The sequence below is a fragment of the Neoarius graeffei genome, chromosome 7 (genome assembly GCF_027579695.1).
Source record: "Neoarius graeffei isolate fNeoGra1 chromosome 7, fNeoGra1.pri, whole genome shotgun sequence".
Taxonomy (NCBI): Eukaryota; Metazoa; Chordata; class Actinopteri; order Siluriformes; family Ariidae; genus Neoarius; species Neoarius graeffei.
The window spans coordinates 8,221,725-8,249,388 of NC_083575.1; the positions used below are offsets into that span (position 1 = coordinate 8,221,725).

Consider the following 27,664-nt stretch of genomic DNA (forward strand, 5'->3'; position numbering starts at 1 on the left):
ATAGCGTAATACTTCGCAGTGATCCTGCATCTGAACAGTCCTTCAATGGAGTCTGCTCGACGCCTTCAGGTGCACATGCCACAGCACGCAGGACTGACAAAAGCATGTATGTGTGGAATGTGGATTTTTTAAAATTAATAATTTTTTTGTCATGCTGGGACAGATTTAGGGCCCATTTGTTCTAGTGAAGAGAATAGATGATAGATACTTTATTTATTAAAACATTGCAACCATTTGGTTGAATTACATTTAGGTTAACAAATGCATAAGAATAAAAAAAAGATTTAAAAAATTATATATATATTTGGTGTGTGTGTGTGTATATATATATATATATATATATATATACACACACCCCGGCGGCACGGTGGTGTAGTGGTTAGCGCTGTCGCCTCACAGCAAGAAGGTCCTGGGTTCAAGCCCCGGGGCCGGCAAGGGCCTTTCTGTGTGGAGTTTGCATGTTCTCCCCGTGTCCGCGTGGGTTTCCTCCGGGTGCTCCGGTTTCCCCCACAGTCCAAAGACATGCAGGTTAGGTTAACTGGTGACTCTAAATTGAGCGTAGGTGTGAATGTGAGTGTGAATGGTTGTCTGTGTCTATGTGTCAGCCCTGTGATGACCTGGCGACTTGTCCAGGGTGTACCCCGCCTTTCGCCCGTAGTCAGCTGGGATAGGCTCCAACTTGCCTGCGACCCTGTAGAAGGATAAAGCGGCTAGAGATAATGAGATGAGATGATATATATATATATATATATACCAAAAAAAAACCCATAAAAATTATTGATTTAAATTTTGAAATTAAAAATTTCACTCAAATTGAAATATCACACATCACACTATCTCTAGCCGCTTTATCCTTCTACAGGGTCGCAGGCAAGCTGGAGCCTATCCCAGCTGACTACGGGCGAAAGGCGGGGTACACCCTGGACAAGTCGCCAGGTCATCACAGGGCTGACACACAGACAACCATTTACACTCACATTCACACCTACGGTCAATTTAGAGTCACCAGTTAACCTAACCTGCATGTCTTTGGACTGTGGGGGAAACCGGAGCACCCGGAGGAAACCCACGCGGACACGGGGAGAACATGCAAACTCCGCACAGAAAGGCCCTCGCCGGCCCCGGGGCTCGAACCCAGGACCTTCTTGCTGTGAGGCGACAGCGCTAACCACTACACCACCGTGCCCCCTCAAATTGAAATATTAAGATGTAAATGCAAAACTCATTATAAAACTATTCTTAAAACATTCAGTCTTGCAAGGGGGGCCAGCAAACTTCCTGGAGTTCCTTAAAGGTGTCATTCCACGACAAACCGTTTAATACTTGCTCTTTTTGAAATACCATAGGTCATGCCGAGTTGCGTATGCATGCTGCACGTGAAAATGTTCTTCTACCCCCATTCCCTGTATTAGCCTATGAAAGAAAATAGACGGAAAAACGAGCGAATCAGAAAAAGCCCTACGAACTTGCGTCACTTCAAAAATTAGTAGTCATGGCCTCGCCCATAACCCACTGGAGGGAACATCACAGTGCTGTTAGCCAATCAGAAGCGATATGTTTACATGTCATGAATATTCATGAGTAAGAGCTGAAATCCTGTCGTTCTCTCCCCACCCACTCCTCCACCAAACTAGAACAGCCTGAAACAGGAGCATCACAGCATTTTTTTCATCAAAACCGGCTCACAGGGCATTCATTCATACTAGAGACCACCGCACAATTAATGAAAAAACGATACAAGGAGACCTTTAATGTGGAAGTGCAAATGTTCCTTGCGGGGAGGAGCTTGTAGAGCCTATGCTGTGGGTTAGAGGTAATCTCACCAAACAGTCTGGATGCCATTGCCTCTCTTCTTTCAACAAGACCAGATTGCCCAAGGACTTCCCTGTAAGACAAACTAGGGTAGATGATTTTAAGAGTCTGTTTCTCCAGCCTTTATCGGTTGTCACTTAGATACTCCGGTAAGGCATGGTGATAGACTTGGCAGGCATATTCGAGGATTGATTGTATACAGGTGACGTAAAACAGTAACTCAGTTGATGCAATGGAGGATCTCTTGAGTTGCCTCGAGAAATACAGTCTAACAGAGGCCTTCTTAAGTAACTGCTGTATACAGTGGATATAAAAAGTGTACACACCCCATTAAAATGATCGGGTTTTCTGATGTAAAAAATAGACCATGATAAATAATTTCAAAACTTTTCCCATCTTTAATGTGACCTATAACCTGTACAATTCAATTGAAAAACAAACAAATTTGTTAGGGGGAAAATCATAAAAAAAAACGTACAATTAGCTGGTTGCATAAGTGTGCACACCCTTAAACTAATACTTTGTTGAAGCACCTTTTGATTTAATTACAGCATTCAGTCTTTTTAGGTTGGAGTCTATCAGCCTGCCACATTTAGACTTTAGCCCAGGAGTAATAGGGTTATCAAAAAAAAAGTCAAAGTCCTTCCCACGCCTTACAGTACCTGGTATTCCTAGGCAGTCTCCCACTCAAGTACTAACCAGGCCAACTCTGTATGATGGCGCATCGGGCGGCGCCGATCTCCGTTTCCATAGCCCTTGGCCTCTCGTCTATTACATAGCTAGGGTTACAGTGGGGGGCTAGTCCTCTGGTAACCACGAGAGTTTAACTCCCCATGCACATCTGTATTGCAGTGTGCCTTGCCAGATGGTAGTAGGTACCATTTTTATGATGGTCTTTGGTATGACCCGACCGTGAATAGAACTCACGATCTCCCGATCAAGAGGCGGACACGCTACCACTAGGCCACTAGTCGGTGTAATAGGGTTATACCTGGAACAAATTAGTAACAAGCTGAAAATTTCAGAATATGTTCAGAATACCTTTAGGAATAACATACTAAAAGTCCCTGGAAATCCCCCTTGTGCTCTCTGAGAAATTCAAGATGGTGTCCAAAATGGCCGCCAAATGGAGATCTGCCCATATCTCAGGCCCAAAACAAAATATTAATGCAATTAAGAAGGTCAGAATATATGTTTTGTAGGGTAGGAGAGTAAATTCCAACATGTGTGTATTAATTACATTGTGTATTAACATTATATAATAACAATGTACGCATTATTATAACAGTATATTTGTGTATAGTGTGGATCCATTGGTTACTCGCTCACTCCGTATCATCCTATTCTGTTCACAAAACAACAAACACAATTACTAGGGGTTGGAGCACTTATTTTCATTAATATTAATTAAAGTAAATTGGTGGTGTAAAATGAAAAATGGCATGTTAAAAGGTCATGCTGAGTTCAGTCATTTTTAAAAGGTCATGCTGAGTTTAGTCATTTTTTGTCCGAACACACTGGCATTGCTAGTAGTAAAGACTGGCGCTAGAAACTCAAATATTAATTTTTTCCACCCTTAAACAAGCTTGAATAAATTCCCTACTTCACTGATGGTACAACAAAGGTCCAAGCATTACAACTGAGGCACTGAGAAGTGTTTAAGTCTACTCATTGTTTATAAGCAAGAGCTTTTATTGAGGCAGACCTTTTTGTCATGAAAGTCGCCGGAATGTTGAAGAAGTGTACTGAAACAGCTTGCCATTGTAGTTTTAGAAGATAGAGTTCTCAAATTTAATTTCCCTTTAATATTTTATCAAAGCTTAAAGATGCACTAAATATGAAGGAAATTGATGTCTAATTGTTGTCTTACATTATGTTCATGTATGTACCGTAGGTAGCCTACTAAGCTAATCTGTCAATCATGTCAACCATCAAATTCCATGTAATTTCCACATTAATGACCTTGTAATCTTGGTTAATTTTAATTTTAACAGTGTGACAATGGTGAATTTGCATTGCTTGTATGAGAGAACATATAATTTAACATTTTAATTGCATTTATATTATGTTTTATCCCTGAGATGTTGAAAAATCTCCAATCGGTGGCCATTTTGGACGCCATCTTGAATTTCTCAGAGAGCACAAGGTGGATTCCCGGGGACTTTTAGTATGTTATTCCTAAGGGTATTCTGAACATATTCTGAAAAATTCAGCTTGTTACTAATTTGTTCCGGGTTGGACTCAATTTTGAGCTAATGCTCTTGGGCTACTTGGCAATATTTGCCCACTCTTCCTTGCAAAAGCGCTCCAAATCTGTTAGATTGCGAGGGCGTTTCTTGTGCACAGCCCTCTCCAGGTCACCCCACAGCTTTTCAATTGGATTTAGGTCTGGGCTCTGGCTGAGTCATTCCAAAACTTTTTTGGGGTAATTTTTGCAAAATATGTTTTTGATGTAATTTTGTTTATTTTCACTTCTGTAAACTAATATCAGCATTTTAAATGTATTAAAGGTGCTATATAAGTAAAGTACTATTATTCATACAACAATACAGTGTTTTGCAAAAGTATTCATCCCCCTTGGTGTTTGTTCTGTTTTGTCACATTACAAACTGGAATTAAAATGGATTTTTGGGGGGTGAGCACCATTTGATTTACACAACATGCCTAGAACTTTAAAGGTGCAAAATGTTTTTTTTTTTTTAAATTGTGACACAAACAATAATTAAGATGAAAAACAGAAATCTGAATACTTTTTTGCAAGACACTGTAGATGGAAAAGTTCAAGAGGGGGTGAATACTTCTGCACTGTAGATAGATCCATCCATCCATTATCCATAACCACTTATCCTGTGCAGGGTCTCGGGCAAGCTGGAGCCTATCCCAGCTGACTACGGGTGAGAAGCGAGGTACAGTACACCCTGGACAAGTCGCCAGATCATCGCACGGCTGAGACATAGAGACAAATAACCGTTCACACTCACATGAACACCTACAGTCAATTTAGAGCTACCAGTTAACCTAACCTGCATGTCTTTGGACTGTGGGGGAAACCGGAGCACCTGAAGGAAACCCACACAGACACGGGAAGAACATGCACACAGAAAGGCCCCTGGGCTCGAACCCAGAACCTTCTTGCTGTGAGGCGACAGTGCTAACCACTACACTACTGTGTCACCCACTCTAGATAGATATAAATGAATAAACTGACACAGAACAGAGCATCCATGCATCCTGTACAGTATGTGTCCAGCATCTACTATTAAAAGCAAACAAACAAACAAAAAAACCCACAACTATACAATAAAAAAAGATGCTTTTATTCCATATGGTGTGTAACAGATACCGCTGTGTTGTTTGGTAAATGAATCGATTTTTGTAGAATGAATGGAACTGAAAGGAAAAATGTTAGTTGTACAAAAAGTTTTCATCTCATTATCTCTAGCCGCTTTATCCTGTTCTACAGGGTCGCAGGCAAGCTGGAGCCTATCCTAGCTGACTACGGGCGAAAAGAGGGGTACACCCTGGACAAGTCGCCAGGTCATCACAGGGCTGACACATAGACACAGACAACCATTCACACTCACATTCACACCTACGGTCAATTTAGAGTCACCAGTTAACCTAACCTGCATGTCTTTGGACTGTGGGGGAAACCGGAGCACCCGGAGGAAACCCACGCGGACACGGGGAGAACATGCAAACTCCGCACAGAAAGGCCCTCGCCGGCCACAGGGCTCGAACCCAGGACCTTCTTGCTGTGAGGCGACAGCGCTAACCACTACACCACCGTGCCGCCTTTTTTTTTTTTTTGTGCACTTTTGTGCACTTTACTACTATTGATAAGGAATAGTTCCAACCCTCAATCTCATCTCATTATCTGTACCTGCTGGCTCAAGGCAAGTGCAACATGAAGGGAGACCACACCAAGTAGTACGTTCGATATATCGATATTTATTTAAATAATGAAAGAACGTCAAAAATACAGAAAATAAAAAGTGTAATGTGTTATAGTGTGAATACAAGTAAATTAACCAAACCAAAATGAAGGAGGAATTGATTGCACCTTAAGCAACACACGGACCAGGGTGGCGCTAAAGACACCCCAAAACAGACAGGGTCGTGACACCCCCCTCCTTAAAATAGAGACACACCTCAGTGAGCATACCTGTCAACTTTGAGGTTTGAAAAAAAGGGATATTTCCCAGATTTTTAACTCAAAATAAGGGAAAATTTAGGAAAGTCATACCCTTCACCAAAAGTGGGTGTGTAGTTGAATGGGGGGCAATTTTCTATCTAGTATTTGTGATTTCCTGTACTCTGGTGCATGTTGGTGATAGCCAAGACCCAAACTCAATATGCTTATGGTTTATAGAGTGCATTTGTGAATAAACTATACATTTATTTTTAATTGCTTTCAGTGGTACCAGTTATTTCCCAAATTAAGGGCTAAAATACGTATCTTATGTTAAAATAAGAAAGGTCATTATGCAACGTACACATCCTTCAGTCTGTTCTCAGGACAGAAACACGAGATTTGTTTGCTTACTGTGGTGACCCTTGTTTGCATTGGATTCTTTTTTTCAGTTGAGTGAAATGTAGTTTCACGGTCATTCCTGTCCTTTACTGTCTGAGTTTCTGTTAATCATTTCTTCAGCTTAGAACTCATGAGAAACCGGCTCGACAAGCCAACTACAAACTCGAAACCAGAGATCAATGCACAAAATACAAAGGCGTGGATTCTTTGTGAGATTTATTTCACAAAATGCCTGTTTGAGTCCAGGCTGTGTCCAGTAGGTGTGTTCTGGGCCCCAGGTGAATGCAGTCAGACACGTGACGAAGCAGAGCATGTGACAGGATCATATGATATGGTTTTCCACGAAGCTGATGGGACTTTGAGTTCAAGGTTCGGCTTTTTTCCCTTCCCCAGTATTTCCTCTAATTTAGTCATGACCAATTCCCACCTACCTCACAGGTCTCTCTGATCATGTGACTCTACACCAGCCAACTGCATCTTTTTGAACTGCTGATGATGCAACATTAGATCGCGACGTAACACGCTAGGAAGAAAGCGAGATCTGTTCATTTTGGTATGCACCCCTCCATCCCATGTCCTATTGCACATGGTATACTTGACTGGATAAACAGTTAACCAAATATAGGATTATTAAGCCAATTTTTAGCCTTTTAAAAATTATTATTAAAGCTTTAAATTTTCCTCATTTCTAGAAATAAATGCTTATAGTCAGGAAAATTATCTGCCATAGGACAAGGCTGTTTGAAGCTTGAAATTAATTAAAAATAAATGAATAAATAAATAAAATAAACCCGACAATGAAAATAAATAGAAAAGGTCAGTCCAGGCATATAATCTGCTTGTCCTGGATGCCGGGGCTTGTGATTTGATTTGTAAAACTAAACAAAAAAGCTGAGGTAGAGCAGAGAGAGAGAGAGAGGCGTGTTCGTGTGTGTAACATAATACAGGATGCTATTGTAAAAGGTTGGAGTCTGTAGTATCGTCTTCCTGTTTCTCTCTCATTTTTCTTCCTTTACCAGCGAACACTTTCAGGTAAGCTTCCCTTCAATCATCTTAAAAGGAAAACAAAACAACCCTCACCTTTTATAATAGTTCACAAAACTCTGAACTTGAAATTATAATCTCTGACACATTCTCAGAGCTTCTCAGTGTTCAGAAAGGTAAATGTTTACAGGAAGAGGACAGGTCTGTTCCTTCACCGACTGTGCCGTGTTTGATACGTTTCCTTACAACATTTTCAAGGTTCAATATTTTCATCATCTAACACAGGGAAGTAATGCAGGAAGTTTTCTGGAAGGTTATATCTCCTTTAAAATCAGTACGACCTTGAGAATGGACATAAACTAGCATGTCAAGGAACAGTAACAAAATGTCTGTGGTTTTAAGAAGAAGTGAAAAAAAAACAGAGTTCAGAGAATAAGTCAATTTTTTAAGCTGTAGATTGCAGTTCAAGATAGATAAAGCAGTCTGGATCACCTCAACGTGTATATCTGAAATTTGTATTTATGTCTTAAAAACAAACAAACAAACAGATGACCGATAATTGGAGCCTAAAAGCTTCGGCAAGAGCAGAAATTGAGCGTACATCACGACAGTAAGTACAATAAAGAGCCTGAAACCAGCTGCTTGTGTACTCAGGAGTCAGACGTTTGTTGGATGAAGCTTTTGTCCATCTTTCTTACCTCTAGAAGTGGCATGGAGCTGAGCCGGATCTGTATTTCCGGCTCAAAAGGCTCAATGTTTGTCGTCCGATTTGTACAGTGACATCAGCCATGGTGGGATGGTTAGTTTAACACACAGGAGGCAACGATTTATGAAGTTAACCACACAAACAGCTGCAGTAAACCAGTATGCTCATGTTATCATGGTTGATCTGTTATGCGATAAAAACATTTGTGCACTTTACTACTATTGATAAGGAATAGTTCCAACCCTCAATCTCATCTCATTATCTGTACCTGCTGGCTCAAGGCAAGTGCAACATGAAGGGAGACCACACCAAGTAGTACGTTCGATATATCGATATTTATTTAAATAATGAAAGAACGTCAAAAATACAGAAAATAAAAAGTGCAACGTGTTATAGTGTGAATACAAGTAAATTAACCAAACCAAAATGAAGGAGGAATTGATTGCACCTTAAGCAACACACAGACCAGGGTGGCGCTAAAGACACCCCAAAACAGACAGGGTCGTGACACCCCCCTCCTTAAAATAGAGACACACCTCAGTGAGCATACCTGTCAACTTTGAGGTTTGAAAAAAAGGGATATTTCCCAGATTTTTAACTCGAAATAAGGGAAAATTTCGGAAAGTCATACCCTTCACCAAAAGTGGGTGTGTAGTTGAATGGGGGGCAATTTTCTATCTAGTATTTGTGATTTCCTGTACTCTGGTGCATGTTGGTGATAGCCAAGACCCAAACTCAATATGCTTATGGTGATGATACACGGGGCAACTTTTTGGGCAATGTTGCCGAACAATGTTGCTGGCAACGGGCAACTAGGTGAGACACAGGGCAACTTTTCAGGGCAACTAACAATGGGCAACAACAGTTAGCAACGGCAGTTTACAGTTAGCTAAAAAAAATCGATGTCTTAATTTTTGCTGTGACCATTTAATCAAGCTGTCTGTTGTTTTTTAGAGCTTTGGTGAGGTAAATTCCTCCATATAGAATATTAAAATAACAACTTACCGGCGTAAAAACAGATGAGGAGTCTCTCCATCTGTTCACTCCACTGACACTGAGCGGCCGCCATATTTGTTTGAAATTTCTGATCCGAACCTCACCGGAGGTCACATGACTCGATACTCGCGTTCTGATTGGCTTATCTCAAAAAGTTGCCAGAGATTATCAAAACCATTCAGAAAGAAACAATGTTGCCCAATCTCAATAGAAAAGAGTCAAAACGCAATTGCCCAGCAACATTGCTCGGCAACATTGCCCAAAAAGTTGCCCCGTGTATCATCACCATTATGGTTTATAGAGTGCATTTGTGAATAAACTATACATTTATTTTTATTTGCTTTCAGTGGTACCAGTTATTTCCCAAATTAAGGGCTAAAATACGTATCTTATGTTAAAATAAGAAAGGTCATTATGCAACCAGTCAATAAATTCAATTCCATTTGCAATTTATTATGGTTTTACCATAGTCATGGCCTCGGAACACTAGATAGATAGATAGATAGATAGATAGATAGATAGATAGATAGATAGATAGATAGATAGATAGAGTAAAAGAGATAAAGAGTAATAGATATTAAACCAAGAGTGATTTAAAATGGGTAAGTTTCAGATAGAAAATAAAATAGACAATGAGTGGATAAAACAGTTAATACACCAATTAGTTTACACTAGGCTATTTATGAGGTCTTAGCCAGGACATACTTAATGTAAACATGTGTAGCTTACCTTTGATTATTTGGGAGGCTTTCGTTTTCCCCATGGAAAATTTCTTTGCGATGGAAGAGTCTGGGAACATTCCAGCCACGCACTTGTTGAAATCATCAAAGAAAGAGAGGCTAATGTTTTTCTTAGCTATTAGCATCGCCATCTTGACCTCAGACCTAATCAGTGTTGCCAGATACTGCTGACGTTTTCCAGCCCAAAATATGTTCAAAACCCGCCAAAATGCACTTGAAACCGCCCAACTTGGGCGGGAAACCGCCCAATCTGGCAACACTGGACCCAATCACTTGTTCAGCCTCGCCTCCGGACGGAGTTCTGTAATTACTGATGCCTGAGAGGGCGGGGACATGAATTCATGGCCCGACTTCCTGCTGTAAACTCCTGTCAGAGGTGCGTCATGAATTCTGGACCTACCGACTTTTTTATATTGTGAAAATACGGGACTTTTATCTCATCTCATCTCATTATCTCTAGCCGCTTTATCCTTCTACAGGGTCGCAGGCAAGCTGGAGCCTATCCCAGCTGACTACGGGCGAAAGGCGGGGTACACCCTGGACAAGTCGCCAGGTCATCACAGGGCTGACACATAGACACAGACAACCATTCACACTCACATTCACACCTACACTCAATTTAGAGTCACCAGTTAACCTAACCTGCATGTCTTTGGACTGTGGGGGAAACCGGAGCACCCGGAGAAAACCCACGCGGACACGGGGAGAACATGCAAACTCCACACAGAAAGGCCCTCGCCGGCCACGGGGCTCGAACCCAGGACCTTCTTGCTGTGAGGCGACAGCGCTAACCACTACACCACCGTGGGCGGGGGGTCCTCCCCCAAGAAAAAAAATTATGAATTAGATGCTATTTCCTGCATTCTGGTGTATTTTAATAGGTTGTTAAACACCTAACTTGACCAACAAAAGTGACTTAATTCAATGACTATTTTAGAGACCATTCAAAAAGTAGGCCTATTCATTCAACTAGTCAATATATTCATCCGCCTGTTTTTAAACCCACTGCTATGCCTAAGATCATTAAATGAATGTGACACAATTGATCAACAATGAGTGTATGGGTGCATTTTACTTTATTTGGAGTATTCTTTTTTAATTTTAATTTTAGATGTACTGTAATGCCATAGTGGCACTCAACTGTATGTTTGAAAACAAAAAGTCACACTGTGTCAAATAACTGTGTCAATTAAAAAAAAACAAAAGGTACAAATTTGGTTCGTCGCAGCAGGACAGCCAAAAAAAGCAACTGCCAAGAACAAATGTGCAAACTCCGCACAGAAAGGCCCTCGCCGGCCACGGGGCTCGAACCCAGGACCTTCTTGCTGTGAGGCGACAGCGCTAACCACTACACCACCGTGCCGCCCCGGGACTTTTATATAATGTGAAAATACGGGATATTTTCGGGAAAATAAAAAAACGGGAAGACAGCGGGAAATAAGTCAAAATAAGGGATTTCCCGGGAAAAACGGGAGGGTTGACAGGTATGTCAGTGAGTCTCTACACAATTTAACTAAACAGAAAACTAAATATCCATATATAGAACATACACAACAGAGCACAGTGAAAACACCACAAAAACTTAAATCAGTCATATTACAGTGACTGTGAAATACCCATCCACTTTCCACTGTCCTGCATCTCCCCATCCCAACCAATCAGCACACCTTGGCGCCAGGCAGCAATTTAAGACGGGCTGAAATAAGAGAAACACAGAACACACTGGATTATGACAGAGTAATCACACATCACAAGGGGACCGCGACAAAGCGTCAGCCATGATGTTCTCCACCCATGGGCGTCGCCGCTATACAAAGTGAAGGGGACGTGCATGGATTAAAGTTTTCCGTCGTGTGACGGATTTCCGTCAACTGAGCTCTCCCAAGGCCAAATGTGAGGTCGGTGCTGATCCGAGGAGAATTAAAATGACTGGTGGTTGGGTAGAGATTGGGTTATAACACTGATGTGTTGCAACACCATCAACTATCAGCAGGGTTTATTTAACTTTTTTGTTTTTGAGCCATGCTTTGTGTCGTTCATTTCCTATGTTTGATCATGTTTAAACGTTCACTATCTACAGTGCGGCATTAAAAAAACATGCGCTGTCAAAATTGGCAAAATACATTCCCATGTGCTTGGCGTGCTTGTGTCTGACCATTTCTGTTTTGTATTAAATTAAATCTTGCCAAAATGACTTAGTTCAAATCTGGACATATAGAAAGAGCATGTAAAAAAAAAAAAAAAAAAAGAAAAAATAAACCCCGGAAAGCCCGCTCCTCTGCTTCAGCCAGACTTGAAGACCCGACGGTGCAATGCTTGCAGACTGTCAGAAGTAATTAGACCTAAATTTATAGCTAACAAATCAGCAGATGCCCCAACAATTATTCTTTTCGTTAGGCCAATGTGTAAGGTATGTTAGAACCGTGCCTTATAGCCTACGTTATATCACAATTTAAAGGACGTTTGAGGAGTTGGAGGCTGCGAACGCAATGATGTTCCGACATGCGCTAAACTTTATTCCCTGAAAATCATACACCAGCGTTCAATGCCCCAAACAGTCAAAATGTCTAGAAGACTACGGTTAAATAATAATCATAGCCTACTAAGTTAAATTACGTCAAAACATCTGTTTCTGGCCTATGAAATGATGGAGGAAAATGAGAACGAACGCAAAGTAGATAGCAGCCAACTTCACGTGATCTTTTAGGTAACTTAACACTCGTGTTGGCCACAATATTTCTCTTAATAAAATCGTGAATTGTTTTTGAAGTCGTATTCAACACAAAGTAAGGTCAAACCCCAATTTTAATTTAAGCGAAGATCCAAACTTTTTTCTATATTGACGTCGAGCATAGAGGAGCATGTCGTTCTGCTTTCGGTTTCGGCAGCATGGATGCGCTTTACATGAAAGAAGGCACTGATGTGTCTGCCATCAATAAAGGTGTAAAATACAAGTGGAGGTGGGCTTGGCTGTACGAAACAGGTGAAAATGGAAAGCCATTTAGTTCATGGTGCAAAAAACTAAACATTCCAGGCGCTTGCATTTGTGTGGTTTGCCACCCCTTATGAAAACTAACCATGGTTTTACCATGGTTTATAGTTATTCATGGTTTTCATGGTTTTTTGGGTAACCATGAAAACCATGGTTCATGACTATGGTTTAACCATGATTTAACCATGGTTTCACTATGGTAAATGTATCTGGGCTGTTAATCGAGATCCTTCTCTACAGCATTGACTGTTGGACGAAAGCATGGTAATACTACAGTTAGTGCATCCTTTTAAAAACCATACTATCCCTTTTTAAACTAATTTCAAAGTTACTATGACCTATTACACATACAACTATGATGCTACCACAGCTACTGCAGTACTATGGATAAACCACAGTAATGCTATGGTTGGTTCATAGTTCTTAGAATCACCATGAAATACCATAGTAGATCCATGGTTACTACCATGGATGAACCATAGTAATACTATGGTTGGTTCATACTACTTAGAATAACCATGAGATACCATGGTAGAATCATGGTTACTACATAAAAACCATGGTAAAACCATAGTAAACCATGGTAGATTTTTGTAAGGGACAAAAAAATAATATACGGAAGCAACAGAAAGAAAGTGCAATAAATTGAATATATTAATCCATTAATTAATTGATAAAGTTATCAGTTCTAAGTTAATCATTCTCAGAATTTCATCGAAATCCACCCATAACACCCCCCCATAGAATTTCATAGAAATCCCCCCCCACCCCCCGTAAATTTTCAGTCAAATTTTTTTTTTTTTTGCTTTAATCCATGGACGTGTCCCCTCCACATTTCAAAATTGCTTGTTTCGACCCCTCCACATTTAATATAAAATATTAGTTCACCCTGCGGTATATTGCGAAAGAATCCATTCCACTTAAATGATAGGAGAATTCACATGTCACTGGAAATCCGCTCCAGGATTTGCCTTCAAGTCACCGTAGCCTAGAAGCAGAACTAGACCGGCAGCTTCTATTTTTTTTCCAACCCAGTTCAGGGCAATTCCATGTAAATGTCAACCTCACCATGCAAAAATAAAGCAACATGTAATACATCAAAACCACTCCCAGAGATATCACCTAGGCCTGTATTTTACAGATGTGAATAAGCTGAACCAATTTGTAACCAACCTAATATGTCACTGTCAGTCTTTCTTTCTGATAATGTAAACCCCAAGCTAAAATCAACTTTGATCATGTACAATTCTATATTATTGCCACAAGCCACAGAAATGTATGCTAAAATCCACAAAACAGCAAAACAATAGCCATCCTAAATATTATTTAAGAACTTTGATAGTTTTAGCTGATATTTAGAGAGTTTTTCAAAGGGTTATGGTGGTTAAATTGCTGATTTTCTAAACATATGCCATGTCTATTTCAGACGCGTCACATCCATAACGGAATTTCGTCACATCCATAACGCTGACTTTTCCTTCCGAAACTCTGCATGAAGTACAAAATATTTTAAACAAAGATTTTTTAATATTCACCTTGGACCCCTCTATCAAACGGATATCTCCATTTCGACATTAGGTTTACAATTTCACAGAGTTTGATAAAAATGTACAGTCACCCAAGAAAAGTGATACTTTTTCTGTCACATCCATAACGCATCTTTTATTGGCATTTTCTGGCATGCCCTAGATGTACTATGGGAATTGTTCTTGTTCTATCACTTCTCCAGTATGGTACAGCCTTAAAATATGCAACACCTGTTTAAATACTGGGAGACAATAAAACATGCACTGGGTCATTTGTTGCCATTTTGAGTTCAAGTGTCACGTCCATAACGCTGGAATTGCTCACCAGCGTTCGCATGGAAAGGATAGAATGTAGCGCGATGTGCTATAAATCAGATCGGAATGATGCGACGTTCTTAATCTTAATGCAGAGACGGTTGATAAAAGCTTTTATGTTATTCAGTATCTTTGCTTAATGTTTGCTCCTATAAAGTGTGTTTACTGGCAATGGACATACGGAAATTCTTTTCAAAGAAGCGGAAAGTAAGTCAAAGTTTCCCCACAACAGGGGTGTAGTGGGCGTGGTACGCGGGGGTACGCCGTCCACCCACTTCTCCCGAGGTGAGATTAAAAAAAAAAAGACAATAAATTTAAAGAAATACTCAAGTCTTTAAGAAGGAGTGCATGGTAGGGCTTAACCCAATGGCTGCATGTCATGTATTTTGTATACGCAGGTGCCTCAATCGCGCCAGACTAAATGCTTGATTTATTCGATTGGTGCCTTTTATAATAAATTTCAGCCCATTGCTGGTTTGTATGCGATGTGAGTGAGTGACGTGACTTTTTTTGAACTTCTGGACACATGCTGTAGCTGTTGCCACGGCAGTAAGTAGCTAGTAAAAATATCGAATTCCGAATGCAGCTCGGCTCAAATGAACATGAATCGAACATGAACAAAGGTGTTTGTGTATCATAATTTCCAATATTTTGGCTTCACGCCTGATAGTCCATGTTAAACCTATGCAAGGTTGATGTTGAGTTCCAGCAGCAGAGTGGTGCTGTCTACGATGATGCATTCGGAAGGAGAAGGCGAATTTGTTCCTCTTTAGCCATTTCGGCATATTTATTGGAGACAAAATAAGCCGCGGCTTTTCGCCATAACAGTTGGGCTGTACTGACAAACACGAATGAAAATTGCACACATAAAAATGTCTGGAAAAAAGTGTCTTCTTGTGCCCTCTTGTGTTGTTAAAAGAACGTAACATTTATACAAATCATTCATATCAAACATAGGCGACCAAACAAAGGCTACCGCTTCTGACAGGATATCAAATCGATGACGTCACGAATCGCGTACCCCCACTTTAAAAATCTCCACTACACCACTGCCCCACAAGACAGTTTTTTTTCTCCAAAATAAATCTTAATGCAGTTAGCAGCTCGTCAACGTTAGGAAATCTGTCAGCTAGTTTCTCATCTCATTATCTCTAGCCGCTTTATCCTTCTACAGGGTCGCAGGCAAGCTGGAGCCTATCCCAGCAGACTACGGGTGAAAGGCGGGGTACACCCTGGACAAGTCGCCAGGTCATCACAGGGCTGACACATAGACACAGACAACCATTCACACTCACATTCACACTCACGGTCAATTTAGAGTCACCAGTTAACCTAACCTGCATGTCTTTGGACTGTGGGGGAAACCGGAGCACCCGGAGGAAACCCACGCAGACACGGGGAGAACATGCAAACTCCACACAGAAAGGCCCTCGCCGGCCCCGGGGCTCGAACCCGGACCTTCTTGCTGTGAGGCGACAGCGCTAACCACTACACCACCGTGCCGCCCGTCAGCTAGTTTGATGTTAGCAATCATTTAATCCAAATTCAGTGCTGCTTGACATGAAACTGATCATATAAAATAATTGCATCCAAAAATATTAGTAGGCTATTTGAAGTGTAGTATTTCTTTATTTTCTGGATAAAACAATGCTGGTAATGAGAAGACCACTGGAAACAACAGCGAATTCCTTTTAATTCCTGCTAATTTCTTGACTGTTTAAAGCTCACTTACTTCAGTTGTTAATAGAAAAAAACACAATGCTTAATCCATCTTGATCTCTCTTGAGGCAGTTGCCTTGTTTGCCTGTCCTGCTGTGATGTTCCAAACCTGTACCCAATTATTGTGAGTTTTTTTTTTTTGTTTCACAGTTACTTGAAACAGTGTGACTTTGTTTTTAAACATACAGTTGAGTGCCCTACGGAGCCGTAGAGGGGACATGGTGAATAAAACAATAACAAAGCGTGGGAACGACTTATAAGGCGTGTGCACGAGATATTAATGCGCGCGCACAAGTTATAACCCGTGCGCACACTTTGCGTTAAGGCGTGCGCAAATCCTGTTTTTAATGGATTTTTTTTTTCATTAGTATGGAAAGGAACATCAGTTCTGCCTGGCATCCAAAGCCACAATAAGTGGCAAGAAACTCTGTCTCTTTCTCTTCTATGTGTGTTTGTGTGTAGTATGTGTGTGTGTGTGCGCGCGCGCCCTTGGCAGTTGCTTTTTTTGGCTGTCCTGCTGCGACGAACCAAATTTGTACCTTTTGTTTTTTTTTAATTGACACAGTTATTTGACACAGTGTGACTTTTTGTTTTCAAACATACAGTTGAGTGCCACTATGGCATTACAGTACATCTAAAATTAAAATTAAAAAAGAATACTCCAAATAAAGTAAAATGCACCCATACACTCATTGTTGATCAATTGTGTCACATTCATTTAATGATCTTAGGCATAGCAGTGGGTTTAAAAACAGGCGGATGAATATATTGACTAGTTGAATGAATAGGCCTACTTTTTGAATGGTCTCTAAAATAGTCATTGAATTAAGTCACTTTTGTTGGTCAAGTTAGGTGTTTAACAACCTATTAAAATACACCAGAATGCAGGAAATAGCATCTAATTCATAATTTTTTTTCTTGGGGGAGGACCCCCCGCCCACGGTGGTGTAGTGGTTAGCGCTGTCGCCTCACAGCAAGAAGGTCCTGGGTTCGAGCCCCGTGGCCGGCGAGGGCCTTTCTGTGTGGAGTTTGCATGTTCTCCCCGTGTCCGCGTGGGTTTTCTCCGGGTGCTCCGGTTTCCCCCACAGTCCAAAGACATGCAGGTTAGGTTAACTGGTGACTCTAAATTGAGTGTAGGTGTGAATGTGAGTGTGAATGGTTGTCTGTGTCTATGTGTCAGCCCTGTGATGACCTGGCGACTTGTCCAGGGTGTACCCCGCCTTTCGCCCGTAGTCAGCTGGGATAGGCTCCAGCTTGCCTGCGACCCTGTAGAACAGGATAAAGCGGCTAGAGATAATGAGATGAGATGAGATGAGGACCCCCCGCCAGGTTGTCCCCCCCACATTCAAAATGCCCCTGACGCCCCTGCCCACAATCAACGAAAAACCAACAGCACAGGAGTAGCCCCGCACCTAACTCAACACAAATCCCTAATTAAAACTGACCTAGTCTTCAGGAGCCCTCATGCGATTGAGTTCAAAAGAACCCCCCCGCGTTCGACTCCCCAAAACAAAAAACTAAAATAACAAACTAATAAAACAAACAGCGTTATGCGCTCTTCTCCTACCGCAGGGTTTGCACGTTACTCCAGTGGAATCTAATCCACCTGCGTTGCCTCGCCAATCAAGGGACAATTACGTCAAGTACAAACAGCACCAGACATGCAATTAGCTTCGTCCCAAAATCAAAACAATTGATTTTCAGGACGATGAACTTCCTCCTTCCCAACCAACCAAACAGAAACAATTACTCAAGCGAATTAACCGAAAACAATTTATATAACGAAAAAACTGAAACAATGTATCAAACGCAAAATAATACTATGTGGGTCACCCTACAAAATGACCAGCGAGTTATCAATTTACTTTACCGGTTCCAAATTGCTCCCGGACGAGCCCCCATATGTTACACCAGCTGGCTCAAGGCAAGTGCAACATGAAGGGAGACCACACCAAGTCGTACGTTCGATATATCAATATTTATTTAAATAATGAAAGAACGTCAAAAATACATAAAGTGCAATGTGTTATAGTGTGAATACAAGTAAATTAACCAAACCAAAATGAAGGAGGAAGAGGTCTCCCTCTTGCCTTCTTGGGAGACCTTTTATAGGCCAAGCCCCCATTATCTGTAATCCTCCACACCTGGACCAGTCACCTATTGATTGCACCTTAAGCAACACATGGACCAGGGTGGAGCTAAAGACACCCGAAAACAGACAGGGCCGTGACAGTAGCTGCTTTATCCTGTTCAACAGGGTCGCTGGCAAGCTGGAGCCTATCCCAGCTGACTACGGACAAAAGGCAGGGTACACCCTGGACAAGTCGCCAGGTCATCACAGGGCTGACACATAGACACAGACAACCATTCACACTCACATTCACACCTACGGTCAATTTAGAGTCACCAGTTAACCTAACCTGCATGTCTTTGGACTGTGAGGAAAACCGGAGCACCTGGAGGAAACCCACGCGGACACAGGGAGAACATGCAAACTCCACACAGAAAGGCTCTCGCTGGCCACGGGGCTCGAACCCGGACCTTCTTGCTGTGAGGCGACAGCGCTAACCACTACACCACCATGCCCCCCCATTAATAAATCAGAAAATAGAGTTGTGGATAGGTCGGCACGGTGGTGTAGTGGTTAGCCCTGTCGCCTCACAGCAAGAAGGTCTGGGTTCGAGCCCCGTGGCCGGCAAGGGCCTTTCTGTGCGGAGTTTGCATGTTCTCCCCATGTCCGCGTGGGTTTCCTCCGGGTGCTCCGGTTTCCCCCACAGACCAAAGACATGCAGGTTAGGTTAACTGGTGACTCTAAATTGACCGTAGGTGTGAATGGTTGTCTGTGTCTATGTGTCAGCCCTGTGATGACCTGGCGACTTGTCCAGGGTGTACCCCGCCTTTCGCCCGTAGTCAGCTGGGATAGGCTCCAGCTTGTCTGCGACCCTGTGAGACAGGATAAAGCGGCTAGAGATGATGAGATGAGTTGTGGATATTTCTTTTGATCCATTTATGGCTACAGTGATTACAGACAGTAAAACAAGTTTCTGTTCTCACTTGTGTTGTATCAGCTCTACACAACCCTCACAGTTCCCTCACCATCACTCATTTTTTCACCCATTGAAGTTCATAAGCAAAAAGCCTTGTGAAACCTTGTGAACCTTATAAAAAGGAATTTTAAAAAACAAACATTCAGAGTTTATTTCTATTAGGTAGAAATAGCTCATATTTCAAGCGAAGGCAAGTTTATTTGTATAGCGCTTTTAACAACAGACATTGCCACAAAGCAGTTTTACAGAAAATTAAAGACTTTAAACAGGTGCTAATTTTATCCTGAATAAATCTATCTATCTATCTATCTATCTATCTATCTATCTATCTATCTATCTATCTATCTATCTATCTATCTATCTGTAAAGGTTCGCTAGATGTGGGTGGAGCACAGAGGACGGCAGGACAGAGACTGAGTTCGCAAAACTCTTTTATTTGCACTTTTCAGCGGAAGCGTTTCTCTCTCTCAGTCACACACGCACACACACATTCCGGTCCTCGGGTTGTAGAGAGAGCTCCTCTGCTCTCGCTCTCCCTCCTTAAATAGCCCGGTTTACTGGGGAGAACACACACAAAACATAGATTAATCACACTCAGGTGAAGCGATTCTGCCACTTACCTTCCCCAACTCCGCCCTCCTGTCACAGACCGGCGCTTGACCACGCCCCCGCTGCCACATACCCCCACCGCCCGACTCAGGCCGGGCGCCCGTCCGGCCCGCAGCCGACTCCCCCCCCCCCCTTGACGGGAGAGGAAGTCCGCAACGACCATCTGCGCCCCCGGCCTGTGGACCACCTTGAAGTTGAAAGGTTGGAGCGCTAGATACCAACGGGTGATCTGCGCGTTGGCATCCTTCATGCGGTGGAGCCACTGGAGGGGCGCGTGGTCCGAACAGAGGGTGAAAGAGCGCCCCAGCAGGTAGTAACGGAGGGCGAGGACCGCCCACTTGATCGCCAGACACTCTTTTTCGATAGTGCTGTAGCGCCCCTCACGCACCGACAGCTTCCGGCTGATGTATAATACTGGGCAATCCTCTCCCCCCACCTGCTGGGACAAAACGGCCCCCAGCCCTCTGTCCGACGCATCCGTCTGTAACAAAAAAGGGAGAGAGAAGTCAGGGGAGTGTAACAGTGGCCCCCCACACAGTGCAGCCTTTACCTCAGAGAAAGCCCGCTGGCACTGCTCCGTCCACTGGACCGGATCTGGTGCCCCCTTTTTAGTGAGGTCAGTCAGCGGGCTGGTGACGTCCGAATAATTAGGTATAAACCTACGATAATAGCCAGCCAGCCCCAGGAACTGTCTCACCCCCTTTTTGGTCTTGGGCCTCGGGCAGGCCGCAATCGCTGCGGTCTTATTAATTTGGGGACGCACCTGCCCGTTACCCAAGTGGAAGCCCAGATACCGTACTTCCACCCGCCCAATCGCACACTTCTTCGGGTTGGCAGTGAGCCCCGCCCGCCTGAGCGACCTAAGGACGGCCCTCAGGTGTTGCAGGTGCCGCTGCCAGTCATTACTATAAATGATGATGTCATCCAAGTAAGCGGCCGCATAGGTGGCGTGGGGCCGGAGGACCCGGTCCATCAGCCGCTGAAATGTAGCGGGCGCCCCAAACAGCCCAAACGGAAGTGTGACGAACTGGTGTAAGCCGAACGGTGTGGAAAAGGCCGTTTTTTCCCGGGATAATGGAGTCAAGGGGATCTGCCAATATCCCTTCGTCAAATCCAGTGTCGAGTAAAAGCGAGCCATGCCTAGTCGATCGAGCAGCTCATCAATACGAGGCATTGGGTACGCGTCGAATTTAGACACCGCGTTGACTTTTCTATAGTCCACACAGAACCGGACCGAGCCGTCGGCCTTGGGAACCAAGACCACCGGGCTGCTCCAGTCACTGTGGGACTCCTCGACGATGCCCATTTCGAGCATGGCCTGAAGTTCTTCCCGAACCACCTTTTTTTTGTGTTCGGGTAATCTATAAGGACGGCTACGCACTACCACCCCCGGGGGCGTCTCTATGTGGTGTTCTATGAGATTGGTGCGACTGGGCAGGGGCGAGAACACATCCGAAAACTCGGCCTGCAACTGGGCAACCTCCGTGAGTTGGGTCGGGGAGAGGTGGTCTCCACAGGGGACCGGAGAGGTGCGAGATGCCAATGACCCTTTTTGGACCTCCGGCCCCAGCTCCGCCTTCTCCGGAACTACCGACACCAACGCCACGGGGACCTCCTCGTTCCAGAGCTTCAGCAGATTGAGGTGGTAGATCTGTAGCGCCCCCTCCCTGTCCGTTCGCCTAACCTCATAGTCGACGTCCCCGACTCGCCGTGTGACCTCGAAGGGCCCTTGCCACTTGGCGATTAATTTGGAGCTCGACGTGGGCAGCAGGACGAGTACCTTATCTCCCGGAGTGAACTCCCTAAGGCGCGTGCCCTTGTTGTACAGGCGGGTTTGCCGTTCCTGGGCCTGCCGCAAATTCTCCTGAGTTAAGTGGGTGAGTGTGTGGAGTTTTGCGCGCAGATCCATAACGTATTGAATTTCATTTTTGCTCTGCGAAGGTCCCTCCTCCCAATTTTCCCGCAGTACATCTAAGATGCCGCGCGGCTTACGCCCATACAATAATTCAAACGGGGAGAACCCCGTGGAGGCTTGGGGGACCTCTCGCACTGCAAACAACAAGGGTTCGAGCCACTTATCCCAGTTACGTGCGTCCTCACTTACGAATTTTTTGATAATATTCTTGAGGGTGCGGTTGAACCGTTCGACTAAACCGTCCGTCTGTGGGTGATACACGCTGGTGCGGATCGGCTTAATACCCAGTAGCCCATACAGTTCGGCCAGTGTTCGTGACATAAACGAGGTGCCTTGGTCAGTCAGAATCTCTTTCGGGATTCCGACCCGGGAGATGATGTGGAAGAGGGCCTCTGCAATACTACGTGCGGAGATATTGCGAAGAGGCACCGCCTCCGGGTATCGCGTTGCATAGTCCACCAGAACCAATATAAAGCGGTACCCTCGTGTTGACCGATCTAATGGCCCGACGAGATCCATCCCAATTCTTTCAAACGGGGTCTCGATTAATGGTAGGGGGCGCAAAGGCGCTTTTGGAATGGCCGCGGGATTTACTAACTGGCATTCGTGGCACGCCGTACACCACTTACGGACGTCGCCGCTAATCCCCTGCCAATAGAACCGGGCCATTATCCGGGCGAGTGTTTTATCCTGCCCGAGGTGTCCCGCCATGGGATTAAAGTGAGCCGCCTGGAATACCAATTCCCGGCGGCTCTTTGGAATTAACAACTGGGTGACACGCTCCTTCGTCTGAGTGTCCTGCGTCACTCGGTACAACCTATCCTTTAAAATGGAAAAATAGGGGAAGGTCGGGGTGGCGTTCGGCTGGAGCGTTTGACCATCGATTACTCTCACTTGGTCAAACGCGTGTCACAGAGTTTCGTCTCGCGATTGTTCCAGTGGGAAATCCGCGAGGGATTCCCCAATAGAAAGAGGAGGGGCCGGGGGCTCCTCACTCTGTCGCGGAGATGACGTAGACGGCTCTGCGACCGCAGCTCCAGCCAAAACGACACCGGGACCCCCCCCCCGCTAACCGGCAGGACCCACTCTTTACTAGGTGTGCCATCAACCCCCGGAATCCCGGCCAATCAGTCCCCAAGATCAAAGAGTGGGTAAGGCGAGGATTAACCGCCGCCTTTACTATGGATTTGTCCCCTCTGAAATGTATGTGGACCGACACCAACGGGTAGCAGTGAACATCCCCGTGCACACACAACACCTTCACCCCTTGTGCTCCCCCCAATGCCTCGTCTTGCACCAGGCTTTGGCGGATCGAGGTCTGGTTGCAACCCGAATCCACCAACGCCTGATATGTCGCCCCTTGTACACTTACCGGTATGCGATATGCTCCGGCCTGATCGAGGGCAGCCTCTGGCGCGTCGGGGATCCGCACCACCGCCCCCACCTCCATCGCGACACACTGTTGCTGCAGGTGGCCCGGTTCCCCGCAGCGCCAGCAAACCGGCCCGGGCCTCCCCTCTGCAGCTGTGGTTTGAGGGTCACTCACCTGAGGGGGGGAGAGACAGACACAGAAGGGAGAAACGGGAGGGCACCACGGGTGCGGCGGGCCGGCTGGGGTGGAGCCGGCCCCCGCCTCCGTGGTGGGGGAATGGGGCGAGGACGGGACACGGGAGGAGGGGGAAGAGAGAGAGAGAGAGAAGAGGAGAGAGAAGAAGATGACAGCCGTTGTCCTGCCGCCGGGACAGCCGCCAGATGATCCTCCGCCAGTCCCACGGCTTGATCCAGCGACGCCGGGCGGTGGCACTGGACCCACTCCGCGGTTCCGGCGGGTAGGCGGGCGATGAATTGTTCCAGCGCCACCTGGTCGATGATCCCCTCGGCGTCGCGATCTTCGGCCCTCAGCCACCGCCAGCAGGCGTCCCGGAGCTGCTGGCCAAACGCGAATGGGCTGCCGACTTCCTCCATTCGCAGCGCGCGGAAGCGCTGGCGCTGCTGCTCCGGCGTGCGCCCCACGCGCTGGAGGACAGCCCGGCGAAGGTCGGCGTAGGCCAGCCGGTGGTCGGCGGGGAGCTGTAGTGCGGCTAACTGCGCCTCTCCCGTCAGGAGGGGGAGGAGGCGCGCCGCGCGCTGCTCCGTCGGCCACCCCGAGGCTTCGGCAACCTGTTCGAACAACGCGATGAATGCCTCGGGGTCGTCCTGCGGGCCCATCTTAGTCAAGGTGATGGGAGACGGGCCCGCGGCCGGTGCGCTGGTGGACCCCGCCGACGCGAGGAGGCGCCGGAACGCCTCTCGGTCTTCCTGTTGAGCCAGCACCAGGGCTTCGAAGCGCTGCTCCTGCTCCTTCCGGAGCGTGACGAGTGCCTGGTTCTGGCTCTGCTGAGCCGTGGCGAGGGCGTGGATCAAGTCCGCGAACGGGGAGGATTCCATGGGGCTGCAGGACAGGTGCTCCACGATCCCGGGTTCAGCACCACTGTAAAGGTTCGCTAGATGTGGGTGGAGCACAGAGGACGGCAGGACAGAGACTGAGTTCGCAAAACTCTTTTATTCGCACTTTTCAGCGGAAGCGTTTCTCTCTCTCAGTCACACACGCACACACACACATTCCGGTCCTCGGGTTGTAGAGAGAGCTCCTCTGCTCTCGCTCTCCCTCCTTAAATAGCCCGGTTTACTGGGGAGAACACACACAAAACATAGATTAATCACACTCAGGTGAAGCGATTCTGCCACTTACCTTCCCCAACTCCGCCCTCCTGTCACAGACCGGCGCTTGACCACGCCCCCGCTGCCACACTATCTATCTATCTATCCATCCATCCATCCATCCTGAATAAGCAAGCCTGTGGCAATGGAAGCAAGGAAAAACTCCCTCAGATGACATGTGGAAAAAACCTTGAGAGGAACCAGACTCAAAAGGGAACTTGTCCTCATTTGGGTGATAACATATTGCATGATTATAAAGAACTCACTTCTATAACTGTGTCCTATATAGTCACAAAATACAGCTGTGTAACCAGGAAATTCAATATAATTTTTGCATGAAGTCTATTTTGTTGATGTTCTCAACTATTCATTGATGGAGCTTGATTACAAAACTGTTCATGACAACTGCAGTCCTAAAGTTATCATGGAAATTTTAGTTCTCAGCCATCATAGCAAAACTGTGCGTGTCCAGAGCCATCTTCCAAGTGCAACTTTTGACTGTCCATATGGGGCGTCCTCCACAGGAGAAATGTGATGAGACTCCAGCTAGATGTAGGGCGTCAGGATGGATCAGGCAGGTCCAGAGAGCAGAAGAGGTCAGCACAGGTTGTTAGGTATGCTCAGCTTTATCTAGGGAAGTTTCATGGGATTCTTCACTTGACAGCAGCCTAATTTAAATGCACAATGGTTCTATAATTCAGTGACAATCATCATTCTCATCATAATCATCATGACAACCTCCCTGTTGAGCCATTTTGGTTTGGGCTCACCCTTCAACATCTAATTTCTCTTTGGCTTGCATATTCTTGCCCTCATTTTCCTCCCTGTTGTTCTCACTCTCATCGATCTCTTCTACAACTACAGTGGCAAATGGTGGGTGCCAATACTGCAGTAGGTTCTGCAGCAAACATATTTGGCAATTTTGCACATTTGGCAGTATCTGCCTCAAGGACCTGTCTTTTCTTTGCCTACAACTTCGATGTGTCTCCTTTATGCTTTGGCTTATCTATAGGTACTTGACACACTGTTAATTGCAGGTTTTAACAATGAGCCCCAAAGGGGAGGTTCTTTGTAAGAAGAGAATGGGCTACTTGGTCAGCCCAATGTCAGTCAAAAAAAACAAGCAATGGGCCACAATATCTGCTTCATGGGATGATTTAAAAATAAATAAATAAATCTGTCAGCCCCAAAGACACAATGCCTACTGGGAACGTGCCCTGGATGGCCAGTCCAGCACTGGACAAGTCCACAATAAGACACACCAAACAAGACAGGAGGGCAGCTTCTTAGCATTTTTTCACAATTTAATATTCACAGAATAACAGGTTTATATGTCATACTGCTTTCAATAAAATGAAAATGAACAATCAAATAAACAAGAAAATTCAAATAAAATATCCCACAATTTCCCCATTTTGAACACTGTGAAATTCATCATAACAAGCTTAACCATTCTGTTTTTTTTTTCTCCAGGGGTCTGGGATGATGTTGACCATGTCTAAACTACAGCAGCTTTCCCTCATCGCCATTTGCTGGCTTGGAGGAATCTTGTCTTGCTTGTTGTTTTTTCAGTACACCTCACCAACATGTCCATCTCAACACTTTCCTCCTTATCAACCAAATGTTTACAAGAACATAGACTTCTCAAATCTCACTTTTGCTACAGATTCTCAGACTCAGGAAAAACCCATCCTGCTGCTGTGGTTCTGGCCTGAAAACTACAGGTGGGACTTTGGCGACTGTAAAACCATATACAACATCGATGGCTGCCATTTGACTGATGACAGAACCCTTTACAATCAAGCAGACGCAGTTCTCATTTTCCACAAAGCTATCAAGTGGGATCTGTCCAACCTTCCACCATCTCCTCGGCCTCCGTTTCAAAAATGGATCTGGTTCCATGTAGAATCACCAACCAACACACCAAAAGTACCAGGTTTGGAGAACCTTTTTAACCTCACACTGAGCTATAGACGGGATGCGGACATTTCTGTGAGATATCGACTCACTGTAAACAAAAAGCCAAACGAGGACTTTGTGATCCCAAAGAAGGACAAGCTTCTCTGCTGGTTCGTGTCCAACCTTGTCCCCAGTACTGGAGTAGGGACCAGGATGAACTATTACAATGAGTTAAAGAAGTACATCACCGTGCATCTTTTTGGAAAAATAACTGGGGCGCGCATGAAAGACGAAGACTACTACTCCACGATGGCAAGCTGTAAGTTTTACCTTGCCTTTGAGAACTCCATCCACAAGGACTATTTCACAGAGAAATTAAATGGTCCTCTCACAGTTGGAACCGTCCCTGTCGTCTTGGGGCCTCCGAGACAAAATTATGAAGACTTTGCTCCGGCTAATTCCTTCATTCACGTTAATGACTTCCCTAATGCTGAAGCACTGGCTAAATATCTGCATCAGCTGGACAAAGATGATGAAGCTTACAAGCGCTACTTTGACTGGAGAAAACACCTGACCGCGACACCGCATCTGATCCACTGGAATCAAGAGTTTGTCATATATATCTGTCACGCCTGTGAATATATTGGTAGGCACAAAGAGTATAAAGCTGTGCATGACATCTACAAGTGGTGGTTTTCATAAAGCAATTTATAAATCATTAGGACTGTGCTTAGATTTCTTTGTCAGTTGATAATGATTCCTGAACACTTGCTAACACTCAGAATATGCAGAGAACATATCACTGCCTCCAAACATGGCCACCATGGAATACAAGCCCCAGCACAAAACTCCACTGGCATGTTCACACTCACCTGAATTACATATGTACGCAGTCTCAAACACACCCACACAGACTGTCACCAAGACTCTTTGCAAAGTAACATTCAGTCAAGTCAAATGTATTTAATAAAGCACATTAAAAATGGTTTCAAAGTCATCAAATGCGAAAAAAAGTCTTGATATTAGAAAAGAGCTTCAAGTTGGAAAATTCTAGATTTGATCACTTGATCTGTTTATCCAATTTAAAACCACTGTCTATTCACACAACAAATATTTGATGGTGGCTTTTACATATGGTTCCATAGAACATAGGTTGATATGATGGGCATC

At 44.6% G+C, this 27,664-nt stretch overlaps 1 protein-coding gene across 2 annotated transcripts; it reads left to right on the forward strand.

The window, feature by feature from the left end:
- Positions 1-27,496, forward strand: LOC132888547 (4-galactosyl-N-acetylglucosaminide 3-alpha-L-fucosyltransferase 9-like). 2 transcript variants are annotated; one of them, XM_060924590.1, is made up of 2 exons: positions 1-69; positions 26,069-27,496. In XM_060924590.1, exons 1-2 carry the CDS (start codon positions 46-48, stop codon positions 27,194-27,196), a joined length of 1,152 nt encoding a protein of 383 aa, XP_060780573.1. In that variant the 5' UTR covers positions 1-45; the 3' UTR covers positions 27,197-27,496. The 2 variants fall into 2 exon arrangements, with proteins under 2 accessions (XP_060780573.1, XP_060780575.1); XM_060924592.1 differs by lacking the exon at positions 1-69 and adding an exon at positions 7,309-7,378.
- Positions 27,497-27,664: the final 168 nt, after the last annotated feature.